The following is a 21,906-nucleotide window of genomic DNA, read 5'->3' on the forward strand; positions in this document are numbered from 1 at the left end:
TGTATTTTTACATTCCTCTATATGCTTTAAGCCTTCATGAGCTACCCTTGCAATGTTTTTACATATGTAAAACATGTGTAGATCCTGGTGAGTCAAGATTCGTCGATAGTATAGGATACTCATAGAAAGGAGTTGAACCGTGATTCGATTTTCCAACTGGTTGGCTTTTTGTAAAGCTAAACTTATCTTCCGGAAACGCGAATCCGTTATATGCTCGCAGTTTACCAATTAATAAGAATTTCCGGTAACAATCCAACCAAGGTGTTTTTCATTTTCTTTATAAATATTATTTTCTATGCCATGCCATATAAGTCGAGTATATTCTGATATTAATTCAAATCTAACAAAGGCTAAGTGCAAACAGGTAGATTGATAAAAAAATACCTAGAACATCTTTCTATTCGTTTTACATAGCCGAACCTGACTTGCTCCCGGTGCAACTAAGTCTAAGCCTAAGGCTTAGACTAAGGGACATATATATTTTTTTACATGGGGAAAAGTGGGTAGGTCATTTAGAATATGCAGCCTTGAAACCATTTTCAGTCCTCACTATAAACTTCTCAAGAATTTTTTTTATCCCCTTTTAATTGTAAACAGTCATGATCCCCCTTTTTTACACAGTCGCTTGGGGAGTGGATCCCCATTTTCCTATACATGTACATAATATATGTATAAAGGTAAATATATTTGTGTTTTACATTTTTCATTAAATATTTGAACTAATTTTCACTTTTATAATGTGTTCTTGTGCTAATCTATATGATCAGAGACATATAATACAAGAGATTCGCAACTCAAGTGGAGTCTATATAACAGCCAATGAAATGACGTGGCCACCGGAAAGCCGATTAATCCGATGGATTTATGGGTAAAAAACCGCTATTGTTGTGAAAAAGGTTCTACGCCTCACGATTTTTCTAATGGATAATGCCGATACCTTTCACAGCTAAAGCATGCAAGTATATTTAAAAGTTACAAAAAACTAATTATAATAATTTGTTATTGATAAAATGTGTTCTAATGATGAGATTAATCAAATACAAACAAAGTTAAAACTCAGCCCATTTTACTTCACCTATTGCCGTAGAAACCATTTGATCTCCCAATTTATTTCTTTAAACTTGGAAATATGCTTATAAATATTTAATTTTATGGGGCAATAACAGTTATTTCTAAAAATATCATCAAAGGTGACTATTATTTAGTTATTAATACACAAAGCCAGCTATGCTAATTTTATCAATCTGTTTCGTCAAAACTAGAAATTTACAAATAAATATGTCATATTATGGGGATATATATTACTCCCAATGTTTTTTTTTTTCTTTTCTTTTCTTTTTTTTTATTAAACTGGCTAAATATTGAAATTGTTCATGCACAAATTTCCTTAAATCAGTCCTTCATTTTTGTGCACTATGAAATTTATACTTATAGCCTGCATTTTGTTAGACAATTTATTCATTTTTCATTCTGTTTATGGCAAAGTTGTTTATTTTCTCCTATTCTGAAGTCATTGTTTTTTTCTTCTTTTTAGGGTGCCAAAGATGAACGAATGCAGTAAATTTACAAAAGGAGTAAAATTTTCCTAGTAAAGGAAACCTTCTGCTGGTCGTAATATTATGAATGAGCTTCATGCATCTGTTGTCGTCTCAGACTACGCTTCTCATTCAAAACATGAACCTAATTCATTTTTAAATTAAAATCGTATTGAGGACATTTCAATGGAGACTGCAAAAGATATATATATATATATATTTGATAATAAAAGATTTTATTTACACCAAGGATTTGTATATGTATACACATAAACAATCTTACTTTTAAACTGCCATCTCTTTACCCCAGAATAAAAAGACAAAAACCACTACAAATGATTAAAAGACAAAAACCACTACAAATGATTGTCTCGTGGAAATAAGGTTATAAAATACTTTTTAAATAGTGTCTTCCATGTTGCTTTGATGTATGACCTCGGCTCCCACTTCAATGTTGTGTTTTTTATAGATTTTTTGTTGCTTCGAGGACACACATATCCATCTATGTATGCAGTATTGTCAATTGTTTTTGTTGGTGGGTCTCTCGTTTATGTGTTCGTCCTTTTCACTGTCAACAAAGAGTTCGTTATCAGTTTATTCAACTAGGAGTATATCTAAGTCGTAACTATTAAGATTGTCATCCCACGAAATAAAATCGGAATTTTCCATATTGCGTGCACATGAATGAAGCTTTATTCAAATGAGAAATTAATTGTAATTTTCTTAAATATTAATTCTCAATACACACTTCGAACATAAAGAAACCATAAATTTACCGACAATCATTTAAAAAACAACTCAATATGCAAGCCTATGATGAACTGTCAAACAACACTTAGAAATCAAACGTTTACCGACAATCCTACAGAAAAAACTCAATGCAAGCCCAATAAATGATGAACATGATGAATATAAAAATAAATAAAATTTATAAATATCAAGAATAAAAAACAAAGCCTATCATGATTAACAATTAATTAACAAATAAATTAAGTTTTTTTCCACATTAATTAATTTTACATTTTGTGAATTGTATTTTTGGAAAGAGTGTGGACACCTGTGGTGTAACAACTTCTTGTTTACAAGGTGTCAATTAAAACTCATTATTTATAACATGTTCGTGATTTACCTGGTCATCGAAACCTAATATACATGTCACACTGTGAAATTATGTCTCCGAGACAGGTGTATATTCAATAGAAACCTATTATGTAACTATCAAATGAAATGAACTCTGACACAATTTATCAAGTGTTAATTATTTAATATCAGTTTTTTTTTAATACAATATCAAATTATGTCTCTTTTTCAATAATACAAATCTAAAATCAAAATTACATTAAAATAAATGATTATATATGTACTAAAATTATTTAATTAATTATGATAAATTTTACACTCAAACAGTTTATGTTATGCTTAAACATTCGTCCTTACTTCAAGTACTTTTAATACTTTTATTAATGACTTTATTACCTAAGGAGATCTCGCGAGGTTTAACTAGTGGCCGCGTGTTATTACGGGATTTCGCTGAGTTGCGAATCTCTTGTATTATATGTCTCTGATATGATACATTGTATTAAACTATCAGTAGTTTTTATATGCTGACCCTCTATTGTTGTTTCCACAAGGAAGGAATGATTTATGATTAAATATTTAGTATTGTTATCTGTTCCCCTCCTGCACATTTTATGCACTATATTTCCACATAATCATAAAAATTTAAATTAGGAAATGTGAAACCTTAAAAAAGACTTACCTTTTCACTTAATTCTGTTGGTGGTGTGTATATGAATTCTAGTCAAATCGGCACCTGGTCAAATTGGCACCTGGTTAAATCGGCACCCCATATGTTGAACGCATATCTTTTTTTAGTATTTTAAGCATTTTTATGTACCAGGTGCATAGTTTCATAGTATAATCCTGTCTTTCTTTGGTACTAGTTGGCATAAGAAATTAAAGCAGCATACATCATCATGCACAATGTACATAACAAAATCATTTCATAATCATTGAACCCCATCAAAAAGATAGAAATGGTTTAAATGAAAGAAAATCTCACCTTGTTTATTTTTTTGTCATCCCTCTCCCCTTCTATTGGGATGATACACAGTGAACAATGATCCTTATGTACATGTACGATAATGATAGCAGGGTTCAAAAATACACTTCTCATTGAATTCATCAGACTTGTTTGATGCCAATGTATTATTGTTGTATATATGTTTGCCACCACTTCTCATTGATTCCATCTGACATGTCTGATGCTAAAGTTGTACAACAACAAAAATGTATATATTTGCCACTGAGGAAATATATTATGGTAATTACAGGCTCTCTGACATGTTAGATAGTCTGGTTTCTGTTCTAGTTTATTGAATTTCATTTATATTTCAGAATGCGGGTAACAAGAATTTTATGTAATTACTTTAAAAGATATGTTGAATATGAAATGCGACAAAGCTGTGGAGTAGATTATAAAGTTCCCATTTATGGATGGGTCCGCAAAGGAAAAAGGTATTGGAAATACAGTCAGTTTCATCCGTTATCAGCTCAAGGACAATTGATAAATAAAACATCGAAAGAAAATGATGTAGTGGAACCTATCAGGGACTGGAAAATATTCAGAGGAGATCGGGTATGTACATTGTATTTTAATATTTAATCAAAATGATAGAGCTGATATTTATACCCTTTGCCAACAACATTTTTTTTTTTGGGGGGGAGGGTATGTAGGAATCTCCCTTTCTGTCCAGGGCAATTCTTCCTAAAAGGCTAGACAGATATTGATATACATTTACACAGTTATAGAACATTACCTGAGGATGTGCACCAATGAATAAAATCTCAGTTCTACTGTTAAAGGGGAGATAATCCACCTTATAATCCTGATCCAACGTTCTTCAATATTGCAATATATGATAAAAGTCTCTTTTAAGTCACACCCTCCTAAATGGTAAGATAGTTGACTGATAATTTATGGAAATGTGTTGAAAGGAATATAGGGGAGATAATCAAATTTGCTAGGCAGATTATTCACACACAGTTCATGTAAAGTTCAAAAAGTTTTTAGTTTCTATGAATTAATGAATATTAACAATGAGTTCATTCTTGTTGGTTTATCCAAATTCTGTAAAATTATAAGATCTATATTGAAGTGATTTTACTTTCCTATACAATTCTGAACATGTCATTAGCAATCATACCTCTTTCATGTCTTTTATATGTACATATGTTAATTTTTAGTCATGCATAATGTATGTTTATATTGTTTGTTTGTACATTGTACTACAGTGTATCATGCCTCATATGAAGCCTTTATGTGAAATAAAAAGTTTATAAGCTTCTAAGTTTTAAAAGTTTCAAAGTTCTAGTTTATTTTGTCAGTAGTGATCCAGAATTCCAGATTGACCTACAAGTATTAGATAGAAATTTTATGGTAAAAAATGACCACACATTTGCTGTTTTTAAATAAATGAAATAACATGATGCACTTGTTTCCAAACCTAACTCATGTCAATAAAGATAATTTTTGTAACTCAATAAATACAATCATTATATACTGGTAGACAACATAGAATTGGTTATATAACACATTGACACTGTTCATCACCTTCAATCCATTGATGCAACTAGACACCATTCTAAATGATAAAATTATTATCTACTCTTTATTAAACCAAATGAATTTAAAACAGCTGTTTTCTACAAGCAGTTCCTATAAACATGAAAAATAGGTATAACTAATGCTTTAATAATTAAAATGTTCACTTATGCTGTTAAGGAGTTATGGCTATGAATTGCTTTTACAATGATATTAATAAGTGTGATAAAAAAACAGCTGGACAGCTTCTTGTTGGCATATAACTGAAAATTAAAGCAAAACTGATGCAGGAGTAAAAAATGATCAGTGTCATCATTTTCATTTTCAGAAAAAATTGGAGAACATGTTTTAAAGTTACTGACCCTGAAATGTTACTATTTAGCATATTTCACATTTTTCGTAATAATATTGAAAACTATAGGGACTACAAGAAAAATAATCAGCTGGACAAGATCTGCACTTCTAGAAAATTTCCAAAAATTGGACAAAGTTTTTTGTGATTTGTGCCCTAAGAAATGTCAATTTTTTGTGAATTTTGCAGTTTTTAGCAATCATATCCAAAACAATAGTATCTATTTGAAATATTTTATGGAAAACTGTTTAGTAGCACATGATTTATTTGTCCTAATCAGTTTAGAAAAGTATGTCGACCTATTTTGGAGTTATATCACCTGAAATATGAGTTTTTAGCAAAGTTTTGTTGTTGAGTATTATCTTGAAACTAATTCAAAGTTTCAAAAATGATCATCAAACAAGTTCTAACTACCTTGAAATTATCTGAAAATTGATTGATTGATTTCAAAGATGTTGCTGCTTCACATGTTATGACTGTCATTTGTGTTAACAGGAATATATGTACTCCTCTGAAATGGGTGAAAAGATTTGAACCAAACTTTTTGTAAATGTTCCTTTGTATATCTTGTGTATAAGTGATATCGGAGGTCCCAGTTCTTCAAGAAACATTGACTGCTGTTGCTTAAAGTAGGACATATGGGTCACATTGCCTTTTTTTGCTTACATCTCCTTAACTTTGAAAAATAGAGAAAATCTGACAGGGTTCACAATGCTAAGCGTGTCAAGACATAATTGTCTGGAGACTACTTGAAGATTTATTACACCTGAAATGCATTTTTGATGATTTTCACTGGTTTTGACTACCCGTAATAACTGAAAAATTAAAAGAGCTAGTCTGTAAGTACAAATGTAGAGCAAATGTGTCAATTGCAAAAATTATTAGGATATTACCATCTACAAAGATTGCATATCTTCTTATTTTGATATAATGTAAATAGTGTCTGATGACTCTTCAAAAAATTTTTCCTCCTCTTTTTTCTATATAAGTTAGAGGAAAGGTTTCATTCATAAAAATCATCAGTGCTAGCATTAAGATCTACAAACATTGCCATTGGGCAGAAACTGTCCAATTACGTCTATAAGAGTTATTGCCCTTGAAACATGACCTTGTTTCACAAGTGTCTGTTATGGTGCAAGGTGAGCAACTCTGGCTCCTGTGAGCCTCTAAATTTTTGTAGGGACGAAGTATTACCATACATCTTACATACTCCAATATTGTGTACATTTGTTCATGAGCTTGATACCTTCAGTCTAGCGCTCAACCACAGGCTTGTAAAAATGCTGTCATGCCTGTAAAAATCATCTCTACAGGCCAATAGAATCGAACTTAATTTTTAGTAGAATTCAACTTCGGGCTTGTAGATTAAAGACTGTTACCTTCCGAAGACACATTGGTTTTCGCACTCTAACTTTAGTTTAAGTGAATGGATCTCTATGAAATTTAAGCATAAGGTTCGATACCACAAAAGAAAGGTTGGGATTGATTTTGGGGGTTATGGTACCAACAGTTAAGGAATTAGGGGCCAAAAATAAGCATTTTTGTAACTTCCAGACATAACTTGTGTGTTAGTGTATGGATCTCTCTGACATTGTACCACAAGGTTCCATATCACACAGGGAATGCTGGGATTGATTTTGGGGGTAATATTGCCTCAAAATATTAGGAATTAAGGGCCAAAAAAGGGGCAAAAAACAAGCATTTTTCTAGTTTCATGACAATAACTTATGTGTAGGTGCATGGATCTTTCTGAAATTGTACTACAAGGTTCCATATCACAAAGGGAAAGCTGGAATTGAGTTTGGGGGTAATTGCCCAAAACGTTTTAGAAAAAGGGGCCAAAAAGGGGCCAAAAATAAGAATTTTTCTAGTTTCCAGACAATAACTTGTGTTCAAGTGTATGGATCTCTCTGAAATTGTACTGCAAGGTACCATACCACAAAGGGAAGGCTGGGTTTGAGTTTGGGGGTAATTGCCCTAAATGTTTAGGAATTTGGGGCTGAAAAGGGGCCAAAAAACAAGCATTTTTCTAGTTTCCAGACAATAACTTGTGTTCAAGTGTATGGATCTCTCTGAAATTATACTGCAGGTACCATACCACAAAGGGAAGGCTGGGATTGAGTTTGGGGGGGGTGATGAATCATAAGGGGGTTCAAAAAATTGGGGGGGGGGGGGATTTTCCATTTTAAATTGGTTATTTCTGATTTATATATAAAAGCAAATAATAATGATATGGTTTGAATAGGTAAATTAAATTTTTTTAAGTTCTTAGACCACATTCATTCTGTGTCAGAAACCTGTGCTGTGTCAAATATTTAATCACAATCCAAAATCAGTGCTGTATCAAGCTTGACTGTTGTGTCCATACTTGCCCCAACTGTTCAGGGTTAGACCTCTGCGGTCGTATCAAGCTGCACCCAGCGGAGTATTTTATTCAGAATTACGATTACTGTAGTTTTTAACTAAATAATTGTGTGTTTAATTGTGTTTAAGGGTCTTCAGTGATGGGTACATATAGACTCAATATATTGAATTTTTAAAATCTGTTACTGAATTAAGCCAACATGAAAAAATTAGGTCAAATATGATAGTTCAGATTTGTATCGATGAGACATAATTCCTTTGGCACTGGCTACGATTACTTGAAACATAAAAATAACAAAAAAGCTATTGTTACGTTGGACACTAATTGCTGGAATGCTAGGTAGGGTTAGGAACCGATTAATTACAAACGTAACAATAATATTTGCGCTGCATTATTGTTACGTTAGATTTATTAAACTAGTATTGTTGATAAATTCTCTGATATGCTTGATAATAATATTAATTATTTTTATTATTCAACAAATAATGTTTATTAATAATTTTTAAGTATTAATTATTTTAATGTTCTTCAAGATATTACTACAGTTTAGAAGTGTCAAAGGTGAAGAATATAGTGCAATGGTTCGATGTTTAGAAGAAAAGTATTCACTTTTATGTATTTAACTGCACACTTACCCTTATTACTGTCATCATACTGTGAACAATGGAAGAGGTTATTCCCATTACCAAATTTTCTTTGGGTGGAAAATTTAAAGCTTTGGATGTGTTTGAATAAAAAAAAAGAAAAAATGAGATTCAAAATTTATACAGTTATATAAATGAAGTTCGAGAAAAATTCATACATCAAAAGCAAAGTTTTACAGCATTGAACTAAAATAGTTTGAACTTGTGTGTATGCATGTATCCATGGAGGATTTAATTTCGTTTCAAAATCAGATGGAGAATGTCCAAACCAAAGGTAGAGTTTTTTTCTTCCAATATAAATATCATTTGGTCATAAATCAATACAAATGGTATAACTTCTAAAAGGGAAACTGCTGATAGGGAACTGTTTAGTCTACAAAACCAATGTGCACGTTGCAGCATCACTCGTTTGTGATGGCTCCCAAAAATGTGTCGGAATAAAAATGCACCCAAAAGCACATAGTAGATTGTATATTTGAATTGATTACGAATAAAAGTTTTCAAGTTATATTTTAATATATTACATACATATGGGACATACTATATATACTACTATTCCCAGCATATAATGATTTGATTTGATTTGATTTTTGGTGTTTTAATGCCACTTTTAAGCACCGCTTGTGGGCTATTTCGTGGAGGCCAGTTTTTATTGGTGGAGGAAGCCGGAGTGCCTGGAGAAAACCACCGACCTTCGATAGGAAAACTGGCAATCCTAATCAATTAAGATTGGAGTCGAGTGCACCCGCACGAGCAGGGTTCGAACTCACAACCTCAGTGTTGACTGGCTAGTGATTACAGTAGTAACTACTTAGACCACTCGGCCACCGAGGCCCCAGCATATATTGAAATGCATTAACATCACAATAACACAACATAACAGTAGACACAGATATTATTGTTATGTTCATACTTCATTGGTTCCTAACCCAACCTAGCATTCCGGCAATTAATTCCAACGTAGTAACAATTAATTTTTTTGTTATTATTTTATTATTACGTTTTCAACACAATCTTTGACAGTGCCAATTTATTTACCACTCATAATTCAATGATTTTTCATAAATATATTGACTTCTGTTACAATTAACATGGGTTTCTATCATCTTATTTAGCTAACCTGGCCCAATGGGCCAAGTGAGCTAGCTTTTCTCATCACTTGGCGTCCGTCGTCATCGTCCATCTTGGTCGTCCGTTAACTTTTACAAAAACCTTCTCCTCTGAAATGACTGGGCCAAAATTAACCAAACTTGGCCACAATCATTATTAGGGTAACTAGCTTGGCCACAATCATCATTAGGGTAACTAGTTTAAAAAATGTGTTCAATGACCCCGCCTGCCAACCAACATGGCCAACATGGCTAAAAATAGAACATAGGGGTAAAATGCAGTTTTTGGCTTATATCTCTGAAACTAAAGCATTTAGAGCAAATCTGACATGGAGAAAAAGTATTTATCAGGTTAAGATCTATCTGCCCTTGAAATTTTCAGACGAATCAGATAACCCGTTGTTGGGTTGCTGCCCCTGAATTGGTAATTTAAGGAAATTTTGCAGTTTTTGGTTATTATCTTAAATATAATTATAGATAGAGATAAACTGTAAACAGCAATAATGTTCAGCAAAGTATGATCTACAAATAAGTCAATATGAACAAAATTGTCAGTTGATCCTTAAGGAGTTATTGCCCTTTATAGTCAATTTTTAACAATTTTTCTTAAATTTTTGTAATCTTATACAAAAATCTTCTCCACTTCATCTACTGGGCCAAATAGAATTAAACTTAGCCACAATTTTTAATAGGGTATCTTATTTGAAAATGTATCTATCTGATGACCCTGCCATCCAACCAACTTGGCCGCCATGGCTAAAAATAGAACAAAAGGGGTTTACTATAGAAGTCTATGGGAAAATTGTAAAAGGACAATTTTAAATGGTCACAACTTGAAAACTAATTTATATAATGATAAGGGGTCTTCAGTAACTATTGTAAGACTACAATGGGATGACCTGCTTTTAATTTAACTACTGGGACAAATTAAACCAAACTTGGTCTTAATCATTACTGGGATATCTAATACTATTTATTATGATTTTAACCTTATTTTACATGATTTCCAAAACCACAGTAGATACAGGTGAGTGACACAGCTAGTTTTTTTTTTTTAAATCAAGGAAAAATTCTTGATAAAATGTACAGCACCATATAAGTAGTTATAATGTATAATCTGGAACTATAATACTAATATATGTTAGTATAATAGTCACATGTATAATCTGGAACTATTGTACTAATATATGTTAGTATAATAGTCACATGTATAATCTGGAACTATTGTACTAATATATGTTAGTATGATAGTCACATGTATAATCTGGAACTATTCTACTAATATATGTTAGTATGATAGTCACATGTATAATCTGGAACTATTGTACTAATATATGTTAGTATAATAGTCACATGTATAATCTGGAATTATAGTACTAATATATGTTAGTATGATAGTCACATGTATAATCTGGAACTATTGTACTAATATATGTTAGTATGATAGTCACATGTATAATCTGGAACTATAATACTAATATATGTTAGTATGATAGTCACATGTATAATCTGGAACTGTTATACTAATATATGTTAGAGTCACATGTATAATCTGGAACTATTGTACATATATATGTTAGTATAATAGTCACATGTATAATCTGGAACTATAATACTAATATATGTTAGTATAATAGTCACATGTATAATCTGAAACTGTTATACTAATATATGTTAGAGTCACATGTATAATCTGGAACTATAATACTAATACAGGTTAGTATAATAGTCACATGTATAATCTGGAACTGTTATACTAATATATGTTAGTATTATAGTCACATGTATAATCTGGAACTATTGTACTAATATATGTTAGAGTCACATGTATAATCTGGAACTGTTATACTAATATATATTAGAGTCACATGTATAATCTGGAACTGTTATACTAATATATGTTAGAGTCACATGTATAATCTGGAACTGTTATACTAATATATGTTAGAGTCACATGTATAATCTGGAACTGTTATACTAATATATGTTAGTATTATAGTCACATGTATAAACTGGAACTATAATACTAATATATATTAGAGTCACATGTATAATCTGGAACTATAATACTAATATATATAAGAGTCACATGTATAATCTGGAACTGTTATACTAATATATGTTAGTATTATAGTCACATGTATAATCTGGAACTATTGTACTAATATATGTTAGAGTCACATGTATAATCTGGAACTGTTATACTAATATATATTAGAGTCACATGTATAATCTGGAACTGTTATACTAATATATGTTAGAGTCACATGTATAATCTGGAACTGTTATACTAATATATGTTAGAGTCACATGTATAATCTGGAACTGTTATACTAATATATGTTAGTATTATAGTCACATGTATAAACTGGAACTATAATACTAATATATATTAGAGTCACATGTATAATCTGGAACTATAATACTAATATATATAAGAGTCACATGTATAATCTGGAACTGTTATACTAATATATGTTAGTATTATAGTCACATGTATAATCTGGAACTATTGTACTAATATATGTTAGAGTCACATGTATAATCTGGAACTGTTATACTAATATATATTAGAGTCACATGTATAATCTGGAACTGTTATACTAATATATGTTAGAGTCACATGTATAATCTGGAACTGTTATACTAATATATGTTAGAGTCACATGTATAATCTGGAACTGTTATACTAATATATATTAGAGTCACATGTATAATCTGGAACTGTTATACTAATATATGTTAGTATTATAGTCACATGTATAATCTGGAACTATAATACTAATATATGTTAGAGTCACATGTATGATCTGGAACTGTTATACTAATATATGTTAGAGTCACATGTATAATCTGGAACTATAATACTAATACAGGTTAGTATTATAGTCACATGTATAATCTGGAACTGTTATACTAATATATGTTAGAGTCACATGTATAATCTGGAACTATAATACTAATACAGGTTAGTATTAGAGTCACATGTATAATCTGGAACTGTTATACTAATATATGTTAGAGTCACATGTATAATCTGGAACTATAATACTAATACAGGTTAGTATTATAGTCACATGTATAATCTGGAACTGTTATACTAATATATGTTAGAGTCACATGTATGATCTGGAACTGTTATACTAATATATGTTAGAGTCACATGTATAATCTGGAACTATAATACTAATACAGGTTAGTATTAGAGTCACATGTATAATCTGGAACTGTTATACTAATATATGTTAGAGTCACATGTATGATCTGGAACTGTTATACTAATATATGTTAGAGTCACATGTATAATCTGGAACTATAATACTAATACAGGTTAGTATTAGAGTCACATGTATAATCTGGAACTGTTATACTAATATATGTTAGAGTCACATGTATGATCTGGAACTGTTATACTAATATATATTAGAGTCACATGTATAATCTGGAACTGTTATACTAATATATGTTAGTATTATAGTCACATGTATAATCTGGAACTATAATACTAATATATATAAGAGTCACATGTATAATCTGGAACTGTTATACTAATATATGTTAGAGTCACATGTATGATCTGGAACTGTTATACTAATATATGTTAGAGTCACATGTATAATCTGGAACTATAATACTAATACAGGTTAGTATAATAGTCACATGTATAATCTGGAACTATTGTACTAATAGATGTTAGCATTATAGTCACATGTATAATCTGGAACTATTGTACTAATAGATGTTAGTATTATAGTCACATGTATAATCTGGAACTGTTATACTAATATATGTTAGAGTCACATGTATAATCTGGAACTGTTATACTAATATATGTTAGAGTCACATGTATAATCTGGAACTATAATACTAATACAGGTTAGTATAATAGTCACATGTATAATCTGGAACTATTGTACTAATATATGTTAGTATAATAGTCACATGTATAATCTGGAACTATTGTACTAATATATGTTAGAGTCACATGTATAATCTGGAACTGTTATACTAATATATGTTAGAGTCACATGTATAATCTGGAACTGTTATACTAATATATGTTAGTATTATAGTCACATGTATAAACTGGAACTATAATACTAATATATATTAGAGTCACATGTATAATCTGGAACTATAATACTAATATATATAAGAGTCACATGTATAATCTGGAACTATTATACTAATATATGTTAGAGTCACATGTATAATCTGGAACTATTGTACTAATATATGTTAGAGTCACATGTATAATCTGGAACTGTTATACTAATATATGTTAGAGTCACATGTATAATCTGGAACTATAATACTAATACAGGTTAGTATAATAGTCACATGTATAATCTGGAACCAGAGGCGGATTTAGAGGGTTTTCCAGGGGGCCCGGGCTCCCCCTTTTGTGAGAAAAATTTGGTTGATAATATAGGGAATCACTGAAGCATGACTGGAGCAGGCCCCCCTTATGAAAATTTCTGGATCCGCCACTGGGAACTATTGTACTAATATATGTTAGTATTATAGTCACATGTATAATCTGGAACTATAATACTAAAATGTACTGAAACGTCGCCATGCGAAGTCCACAAAAGTCATCTTTTAAAAATGAGCAAATAAAATATGTTACAAGCATCCATTTCTTAAAAAATGAATATTGAGTATGGACTAATGTCAAATTGTTCTAAATATTTTAAGAAATAAATCAAAACATCTGATTTCTAAGGATGTGAATTTAAGCATGGATGCAATTTGGGTACACCTCATTACAGAATCATGAATCGTTTGGAGGTCTGTTCAAACCCATTTTCCTATGATTCAATATAGTTTCAAAATTAAATTGGGGGAACCATATAGTAAATAATGATACATCTACAAAATAAACACAGAATGGAAACTTTTAGCTGGATCATAAATAAACGTAGGTGAAAAATCTGTCAAAATAGGTGCAATTTGGGTACCCTGACGTTAAGTTTATCCGGAACAGGTGCTCGGATTATTTTTACGGGTCGTATAAGGAAAACACCGTTTGTGTTTTTCTTGGCAGCTGGATACGATTACACTTCACATGCATTGTGATGAGTGCTATGTAATGTATAAGTGACAATGATTAAGATGAGATATATCTCTTATTTCCGTCCAATTTGCAACATCAGCAAGTTCAAGGCGGCCTTGCAAGTTGTTGGAACTTCACGACCTAGCCACTTAAAGTTAATTCGAAAAAGTTTTCGTAGTTATTGCACATGGAGAAGAAGTTTGTCCTCAACAGCAGCTGAAAAGGTAAGTTTATTTTTGTTTTTAAAAATATCGAAATTTCACTGATCTTCACTGTTTATTTAATGTCAATATTGAGAACGATAGTAACGGTGTCGATTAAAATTTAATCAATAATATTTGATAAACACAATTTGACATGCTGCATATTAAACAGAATGAAAACGATGGTTGGTTTGAGGTATCTAAAAACTGTTACAGCAGATTCCATTGAGTGTGTAGCCAAAGGTTATATCTTTGGTTAGCTTGCTTGTTAGCTGAACCGTGAAGTCATTATTTGGTCAGGTATACTACCCTCCTTTCGAAGTAGCATAGTCCAACAGACAGATCGATTGGTTTTCTGTCGGACTAGTCTATTCTTAAAGTAGGGTAGTTTACCTAACCTAACAATGACTTCACGGTTCAGCTAACAAGCAAGCTAACCAAAGATATTACCTTTGGCTACACACTCAATGGAATCTGCTGTAATATTATTGGGAACTTTAGAATATATGTTATTGTCATACTTTACAAATCCTTGTTTATTATCATAACTATTTTTCATGCAGACTTTGCTCAGGTATAATTTACATTTTGATGCAAACAGAAACTAACACACATTTTACAAATACATAAATACACATTATTACCAGCACCATGCACCCCTGAATAATAAAAATGAAAATTTTCCAATTGGACGAAATATTTACATGATTTAGGAAAAAGACAATTAATTGTTTGTATACATTCAGGTCAGAGTTGAATGAACTACATGTATATTCAATGACAATATGCATACTGTTGGTAATTCCCACCTTGTAAATAGGAAATCTTTAATGAAAAAGACACAAATCCATTTGATTTATGCTATTTATTTTAACTTTTTTAAAATGTAGGTTAAAAATTTATTTTCTCTTATAATATGACAAATAAACATTACATGAATAAGATTTTCAGTATTCAGTTGAGCAATTAGTTTTTTTTATTACATTTTGTATAGTATATGTGTACACAATTTACATTTGAGTAGTGAAATAAAGATTTCCTAGGAAAATTAGTCTGGGCACATAAATATTATTAAAAGATTAGTGCACAACTGTTAAACAACATTAAAACATTTCCATTATTTTCATGTAAATGATTTCTTTCATTACACATTTTCCTAGTCAAATAAAGGACATGGATGTTTAATTTTTACCTAGGAATATTGATCATGATGACATGGACATGAATACCTAGGAAAATTAGACCGGGACATTACTGACATCAGACTAAATATACATGTACTAGTAAATTCTGTAACCGTGGACTTTTTATACATTGTACTAGTAAGTTCTGTAACCATGGACTTTTTATACTAGTAATATTTGTCTGCCTGGACATATTTTACTGGGACTAATTTATCTCTTATTACATGTATATCTGAAATTTGAACACAATGTCATCATTGATCATAAAATACAGGTCAAGATTGATTTTAACATTTACCATTCAAGAGTTTACCCTAAGTTACCTTAAAATTTAGATTTATATGGTTCATTTGTGATAATGAAAGTATTATTAGACAAAGTCTTTTGAAATTTTAACACAATGTTCTAAAAAATAAGATACAGGTCCTGGTCAATTTTAATTTTGACATTAACCACCAAAAAAAAATTTTTTGCAAGCTGTGATCACAAGATCATCTATATATTAATTCTTGTTTAATTTTACCTGCACATTGTTTAAATCAATCTGCATCGAGAATATGTATTGTCTTTATCTATCAGGAATAATTATTATTGTGACTTAATTCCGACTTATGTGATATATGAATATTTCCTTATGATATTCATATTTATGTATGATGAATATTTCCTTATGATATTCATATTTATGTATGATGAATATTTCCTTATGATATTCATATTTATGTATGGTGAATATTTCCTTATGATATTCATATTTATGTATGATGAATATTTCCTTATGATATTCATATTTATGTATGATGAATATTTCCTTATGATATTCATATTTTATGTATGATGAATATTTTCTTAATTATAGTGTTTAAAATGGAGATACATTTTGTATATTGTATAGACAGCTGTATTTTGCCCTCTAAAATGTCTTTTGTTTGTTTTATGCATGGGGTTGCTGTCTTATTGACATAAGGCTTCAGACAACAATTAATTCCCTTTGTTCATGGTCTAGGAATGTAGTTTCCAGGTTATAACATGTATAATAAACCATTAGATTTTATGGGTGCAGCCATTTTATGAAGATAACATGATTTTCAGAATTAAGAGTATGGCTAATCCTGATTGGTCAATATGTGCACCCGTTATTTTCTATTATTAGAGACTTCGTGCACTCTGCATTATATCAAAGTCAAAATAATATATTTTCCGTAGCCTTAACGGATCTGAGATGTCTTTTCAAGGCTAGGATGAGACACATGTTTTTAAGTGCAAAATTGATAGGCAAGGGAGATAAGTACAAATTACAGTAAGAAAAGCCACGGAAACCTATATTTTTTGGACCAAAAAATACTGTCCGAATAATTTTTCTATAATTCTAGCAAGGTTTTGTTAAAAAAATCAACTTTCTTAAGTCTTAAAAAAGGCTATCATTGTCGCCTTTCGGGAAATTAATTGTTTATTGGAATCTAGAAGTATTATATGGGGTATTTCTTCAGGAGTTTTCTTGTTACTGTTTTCTTTGAAAAGTTTACTATTTAAGTGGTCCTATAAATTACATATATATTGAAATAAATAAAATATGTGGGAAAAATTTATTGTTGAAAGTGAAAGTAATGATTTGGCCAAAGTGAAAGTATGGTAGAAATTAGCCTTCAGCCTTTATTCAAGATTCAACTCCTACCATTGACATGTTTTCGGGGCTCTCATAAAGAGAAAGGAGCGATGGATTTTCCTGGGACAAGCATATTTTATTAGAATAATAATGGTCTTTACTAAAAGGCCAGGGGTTTTTAATTTGTTGGTTTACAGATCCAACGTAAAAACCAATAGTAAAAATAATTGTGGTCTGAGGCCATATACACCACATCCCTTATTATTCATGTAAAACAAAAGCAAAATCATTATAATCATTCTACATTTTCTTTTATAAGTTCAGTTTAGATCATGCATGAAATATTTGCCATTGGACATTAAGCAACCAACAACCAATCAATCAGTTTAGATCTATATTTTCAAGGTCCGTCTAAATTTAAAAACAAAATTAAAGTCTTTCTTTAATAAATACTTTATTCACATAAACAAAATGTTACAGATAATATATATATATATATACATACTAATAACATACAAATTAGTACTCAAATTTATTTCAATTGTTTAAATCCAGACAGTTTATGTATTTTATTAATTTTAGTTTCCACTAGAATGTCAGGTGATAACAACATACCTGTCTGCAACTTCTATACATATGCTCTGATCATGGAAGTTCTGATTGAGTGTTTTAGACAACTGTAAGATATGTAATGATAAACTTGTCATGGAAATTAGGTCTGATAATCTTCAAGACATGGATTTTGATTGATGTATATATTTCAAGAAAAACACTATAGTTTTGATGTTTTACTTTCCAGGGAAACCAGTTCAAAATGGCCAATAGTGACCGAATACCAGAAGGTATCTTGTTGGGAATAGGAAATCCTCTGCTGGATATTACCATTAGTGCAGACCAGGCTTTCTTAGACAAATATGGACTACAATCTAATGATGCAATCATTGCAACAGAAAAACATACAGCCTTGTTTGAAGAAATGGTAGCTGACTATAAACCTATTTATCTGGCAGGAGGAGCCACTCAGAATAGCATTAGGGTTGCTCAGTGGCTTTTACAGAAGCCCAAAGCAACCTCATTTGTTGGTGGTGTTGGAAATGATCAATTTCATGAAATTTTATTAAAAACTGCTGAAGAAGTTGGCGTGAATGTAAAATATGAAATTCACAATGATAAATCCACTGGAAAATGTGGTGCTATTATTACGGGAGAGGACAGGTCTTTAGTGACAGATCTTGGAGCAGCAGAACATTTTACAGCGCAGTTTTTAAGTCAACCAGATATATGGCAGCTTGTAGAAAAAGCACAGATTTTTTATATCGGTGGATTTATAGTTCCTGTTAGTTCTGATGCTGTTATACAAGCATCCAAGCATGCTGCTGAGAATGATAAAATTGTTGTGATGAACTTACATGCCAAATTTTTATGCAAAAGATTTGCAGATCCTGACCTCAATCTAATGCAGTATGTAGATGTATTATTTGGAAATGGAGATGAAGCCAAAGCCTTTGGTAGTTGTAGTGGATTTGAAACATCAGACATCAAAGAAATAGCTCTCAAAGCTCAGGCACTGCCAAAACTTAATGAAAAACGTAAACGAATTATTGTTTTCACTCAGGGCAAAGATCCAACCATATTAGCTCAGGATGGTCAAATTACTGAATTTCCAATTACTCCAGTGAAGAAAGATTTAATAAAAGATACTAACGGTTGTGGTGATGCTTTTGTGGGTGGATTTTTATCTCAGCTTGCTCAGAACAAACCACTTGATATTTGTATGGAGTGTGGGTTTTATGCATCTAAAGTTGTAATACAGCATTATGGATGTAATTTTCCTGACCGTCCACATTTCAAATAATAATGATTATTTATAGGGCAATTTTTACTTGGAGTCTATTAGACTTCTGATTGAAATCAGATTTATCACTTTGCTCTGAAAAGGTTTAACCATTCCAGCATAAGAGGTTAAATTGGATGACCTTCAATTTATGCAAATTTTTATTCATGCAATCATTCAATTGACACACTGGCAATTTGAATTATTGAATCATGGTTATAGTAATTAGATGTTTTACCGACTTACGATTTATGATATAGAAAAAATGATTAAAGGATGAAACATTGCTGCTTTCCCTAGTTTAGAAATCTTTACAATTAGATTGGTGCATGAATTCAAACTGCTTGATAATTAATTGGTTAGGACCTAAAATTTGTGGACTATATACAATATTTGGCAGGTAAAGTTGAACCAAACAAATGTTTTATATATTTCATAGTAAAAAGGACAGAAACTTGTGAAGGGAAAATTAATTTGATGTTAAACATCTCTTATGGAATGTTTCAGATCTTACACCATCACCAAACAAATATAAGGGAGGGGGGAAGTGAAAGATCTGATTTTAATCAGATTGTTCTGATGATATAAAGTTAATATTAACAGGAAACCTTTTGATATTTATTGACATTTTAAATTTATTACTATTTTACCAATGTGTAGTTGTTTACAAGGGAGAGATGACTGTTGACCATGTACCATGATGTACAAATCATGAAGGTTTACATTATAATTTTTTAAGAAAAAGGGAAAAAAGAATCATATAATACATGTGTATGTATGTAATATTTTACATATTTATTTAACATTCATATTCCTAGCATAGTTATCATGGTTATATAGGCCAATTGATTTATAGAAACAATATTTCCTTTTCATTTCCAAAAATCATGACAATTGATCCAAGCAATGTTGAATTTAACATATAATTGCAGTGTTGTCTTTTGAACATGTAGAGTGATTCCCTTGAGCTTATTAATGAAGGATGATTTGCCTTACTACATTAAGAAAGCATCTAGCTGTCCTCCAACTTTCTTCTATATCTGTATTTATTACAAGGTATTTGTATACAGCTACACCAGACTTTGAACTTAAGTTAACAAGGTTAAGTGTCAAGTTTCCCTGTGCTTTTTGGATTCAGATGTTTTTTTTAAAGACAGAATTTTACCCAATTTAAGTTGATCATGTTAAGTTTAGTCCATTCTAAGAAAATTATTCAGTGGGCACATGTTTAATGTTTAATGTACAATGTACATATATACATTAAAATTCCTTCTCTTGAAAAAATGATAAAGATAGGATTTGAGATATATATATTTAAAAGTTCAGTCGTAAAAGATAAATCCCCTTCAATTGATAAACATTTGAATGTGAATTTAAATTTTTTTTGATAGTCCAAAATAAAATGTATGCATGTAAATGAAAAAAATAAAAATCCAGAGCACATACTCGGTACATTGTAGAAAATTGAAGGAGAAACAAACTTTTGTTTTATTTGTGCCTTCAAAAGGGATATTTGATCCTCATTTTTGTCTTGCCTGCAATGAAAGTCGCAGAAAGCGAGATATAGGGATTGCTTTTCCAATGACGATGACTTCATCGTCATCATTGGGGTCAACAATTGTTAAGTTTTCTGCTTAAGTTAGTTTGATAGGAACTATTTAATATGAAGTTGCATTACTATCAGTACATATCAGTTTGATAACTACATGTATATGGAGGCCCTGCCCCATAGGTCAAGGTCCAGTGACTTTGAATTAATTATCAATTTTCAATGTTAAGTTTTCTGCTTAAGTTAGTTTGATCATGTTGATAGGAACTACCGGTACTTGTGATCGGTCGTTGATATTTAATTTAAAGTTGCATTACCATCAGTGTCAACTATTTCGAGGTCCTGCCCCTAGCGTCATGGTCCAGCAAATTTGAATTAATTAGTAATGCTGCTGTCCATCAGATTGTCTTTTTTCTAAATTTTCTGCTGACAGGCGAGACATAACTCTGTATCAACAGTTTATTATTATTGATTACTGCCTTTTTTATGTACTTTATTGATTGGGCATTTTGGTAGTAGTATTTTTTTAATGAAATTTTAGCTTTACAATGTTATAACATTTTTAGATTAACTACATCATATTAAAATATCAAAATGAAAACGTATTTTTTTTACTGTATTTTGCAATGCATACACATGCAGGTGCATAGGACATATATTAATAATTGATTTGCTGGTGGTGGTTTAATGTCCAGTGTGAAATATTTCAAGCTTATTCAGGATGTGAACAAGTTCACCAAACTATAAAATCAAATTTGATTATAAAAGGGAGGGAGGAATAAGACTAAAATGGGGAGAATGATTACCACTCAAAAGAGAAAGAGTTGGGTAGGGATGTCTGATCTAGTGTGTTCAGTATAGCACT

The 21,906-nt window shown here is 30.9% G+C and overlaps 2 protein-coding genes across 29 annotated transcripts in view; both read left to right on the top strand.

Moving 5' to 3' along the window:
- Positions 1 to 226: 226 nt before the first annotated feature.
- LOC127733867 (probable 39S ribosomal protein L24, mitochondrial) overlaps positions 227 to 21,906 on the top strand; it is a 46,392-nt gene continuing 24,712 nt past the window's right edge. For 26 of the 27 annotated variants that reach the window (XM_052243285.1, XM_052243305.1, XM_052243313.1 and 23 more), the window contains exons 1-2: positions 227 to 261; positions 3,933 to 4,173. In XM_052243285.1, coding sequence (XP_052099245.1) covers positions 3,934 to 4,173 — 240 coding nt within the window. In that variant the 5' untranslated portion in view covers positions 227 to 261; position 3,933. Of the gene's footprint in view, positions 365 to 3,932; positions 4,174 to 21,906 lie in introns of all 27 variants that reach the window. The other variant, XM_052243286.1, reaches the window with a different exon arrangement.
- LOC127733866 (uncharacterized) lies at positions 14,637 to 20,318 on the top strand. 2 transcript variants are annotated; one of them, XM_052243283.1, is made up of 2 exons: positions 14,637 to 14,889; positions 18,458 to 20,318. In XM_052243283.1, exons 1-2 carry the CDS (start codon positions 14,716 to 14,718, stop codon positions 19,511 to 19,513), a joined length of 1,230 nt encoding a protein of 409 aa, XP_052099243.1. In that variant the 5' UTR covers positions 14,637 to 14,715; the 3' UTR covers positions 19,514 to 20,318. The 2 variants fall into 2 exon arrangements, with proteins under 2 accessions (XP_052099243.1, XP_052099244.1); XM_052243284.1 differs by lacking the exon at positions 14,637 to 14,889 and adding an exon at positions 15,008 to 15,064.

Source organism: Mytilus californianus, unplaced genomic scaffold (assembly GCF_021869535.1).
Source record: "Mytilus californianus isolate M0D057914Y unplaced genomic scaffold, xbMytCali1.0.p SCAF_3, whole genome shotgun sequence".
Taxonomy (NCBI): domain Eukaryota; kingdom Metazoa; phylum Mollusca; class Bivalvia; order Mytilida; family Mytilidae; genus Mytilus; species Mytilus californianus.